At 39.6% G+C, this 1,117-nt stretch overlaps 1 protein-coding gene across 1 annotated transcript in view; it reads right to left on the reverse strand.

Moving 5' to 3' along the window:
• Positions 1–301, reverse strand: part of LOC123032042 (muscarinic acetylcholine receptor M2-like) — a 1,402-nt gene extending 1,101 nt beyond the window's left edge. The window contains 2 exon segments of the mRNA XM_044447663.1: position 1; positions 3–301. The exon segment at position 1 is cut by the window's left edge and continues 1,101 nt beyond it. Coding sequence (XP_044303598.1) covers position 1; positions 3–301 — 300 coding nt within the window.
• Positions 302–1,117: the final 816 nt, after the last annotated feature.

Here is a 1,117-nt window from a genome sequence, read left to right on the forward strand (position 1 = left end):
ACAAGTCACAAAGCACAGGTCCAAATGGCCAGTAGCCAATCACAATGTAAAATGTGTACAAGTTCATGGGAAGGACACCAATGATCAAGTCAGCACATGCCAAGCTGAACAGGAAGTAATTGTTAACTGTCTGAAGGTGCCTGTTGACTTTGATGGACACCATGACAAGAATGTTCCCAATGATGGTCGCTAAGCTGAGGGACCCAGCCACCAGGACAATGCAGACAACCTCAGCTGCTGTGTAAGGACTCACCAAGGCCATCACATTCCCCAAATTGCTTAGGTTTGTTGAGTTATTCATTTCTGTGTCTAGCAAACTGATGAATCAATGTCACCTAAGCCTGCAGAGGAAAGAGAAAGAAAACAGAAATGCTGAGGCATTCATTTTATCCATTTTTCTAGATGAGGACAAGACTAGAGGCAGATGAAAATCCAGAGGAAACTCGGAAGAACCAAGCATCATCAACCAACACCTAAATGCGGAATTTTCCACTTATACTCGTGAAAGCTTTGATGTACCTAATTTTCCAGTGGAGTACACTTCAGGCTGCTAAGCATGAACACACATTTTCCGGGAAATTCCAAACAGTCCAGAAGCCTGTCCACTTTCTGCAGGCATTATTAAAATGGTTTAATGATCCTAATGCTCATGCCCACAAAGGGAAATTGACTGAATCCTTCCTATTCAACTGCAAACTATAACCAACCATGATATACAAAACAAGATAGATTTGGCAGTGGAAAAGTCCAGATAAAGGGCTCCTTAAAGTGAATTGGCCTATTTATAAAATGGTTTGCAGTCATGTCCATCTATTAGAGAAATAGCTGAACAAAATCAAAACATCAATATGATCATACAGCTTCTGAAACTGAATGGTGGGTGATCCAGGACAGACAAAAGGAAATGCCCCTTTATTTATTTATTTATTTATTTATTGGAAACATTTTTATCCCTCCCCTCCTGAGAGAATGTCTCAGGACGGCTTGCAATGATTAAAATGGTAATACAATAAGGCAAAAATTAAAACAATAAATAATAGACCAAACCAAAAACAAACACTTTCATCAAACTAAAGAAAAAGAAGGAAGGAAGGAAGGAAGGAAGGAAGGAAGGAAG

This window comes from Varanus komodoensis, unplaced genomic scaffold (assembly GCF_004798865.1).
Source record: "Varanus komodoensis strain SLA01 unplaced genomic scaffold, ASM479886v1 scaffold523, whole genome shotgun sequence".
NCBI classification, from domain to species: domain Eukaryota; kingdom Metazoa; phylum Chordata; class Lepidosauria; order Squamata; family Varanidae; genus Varanus; species Varanus komodoensis.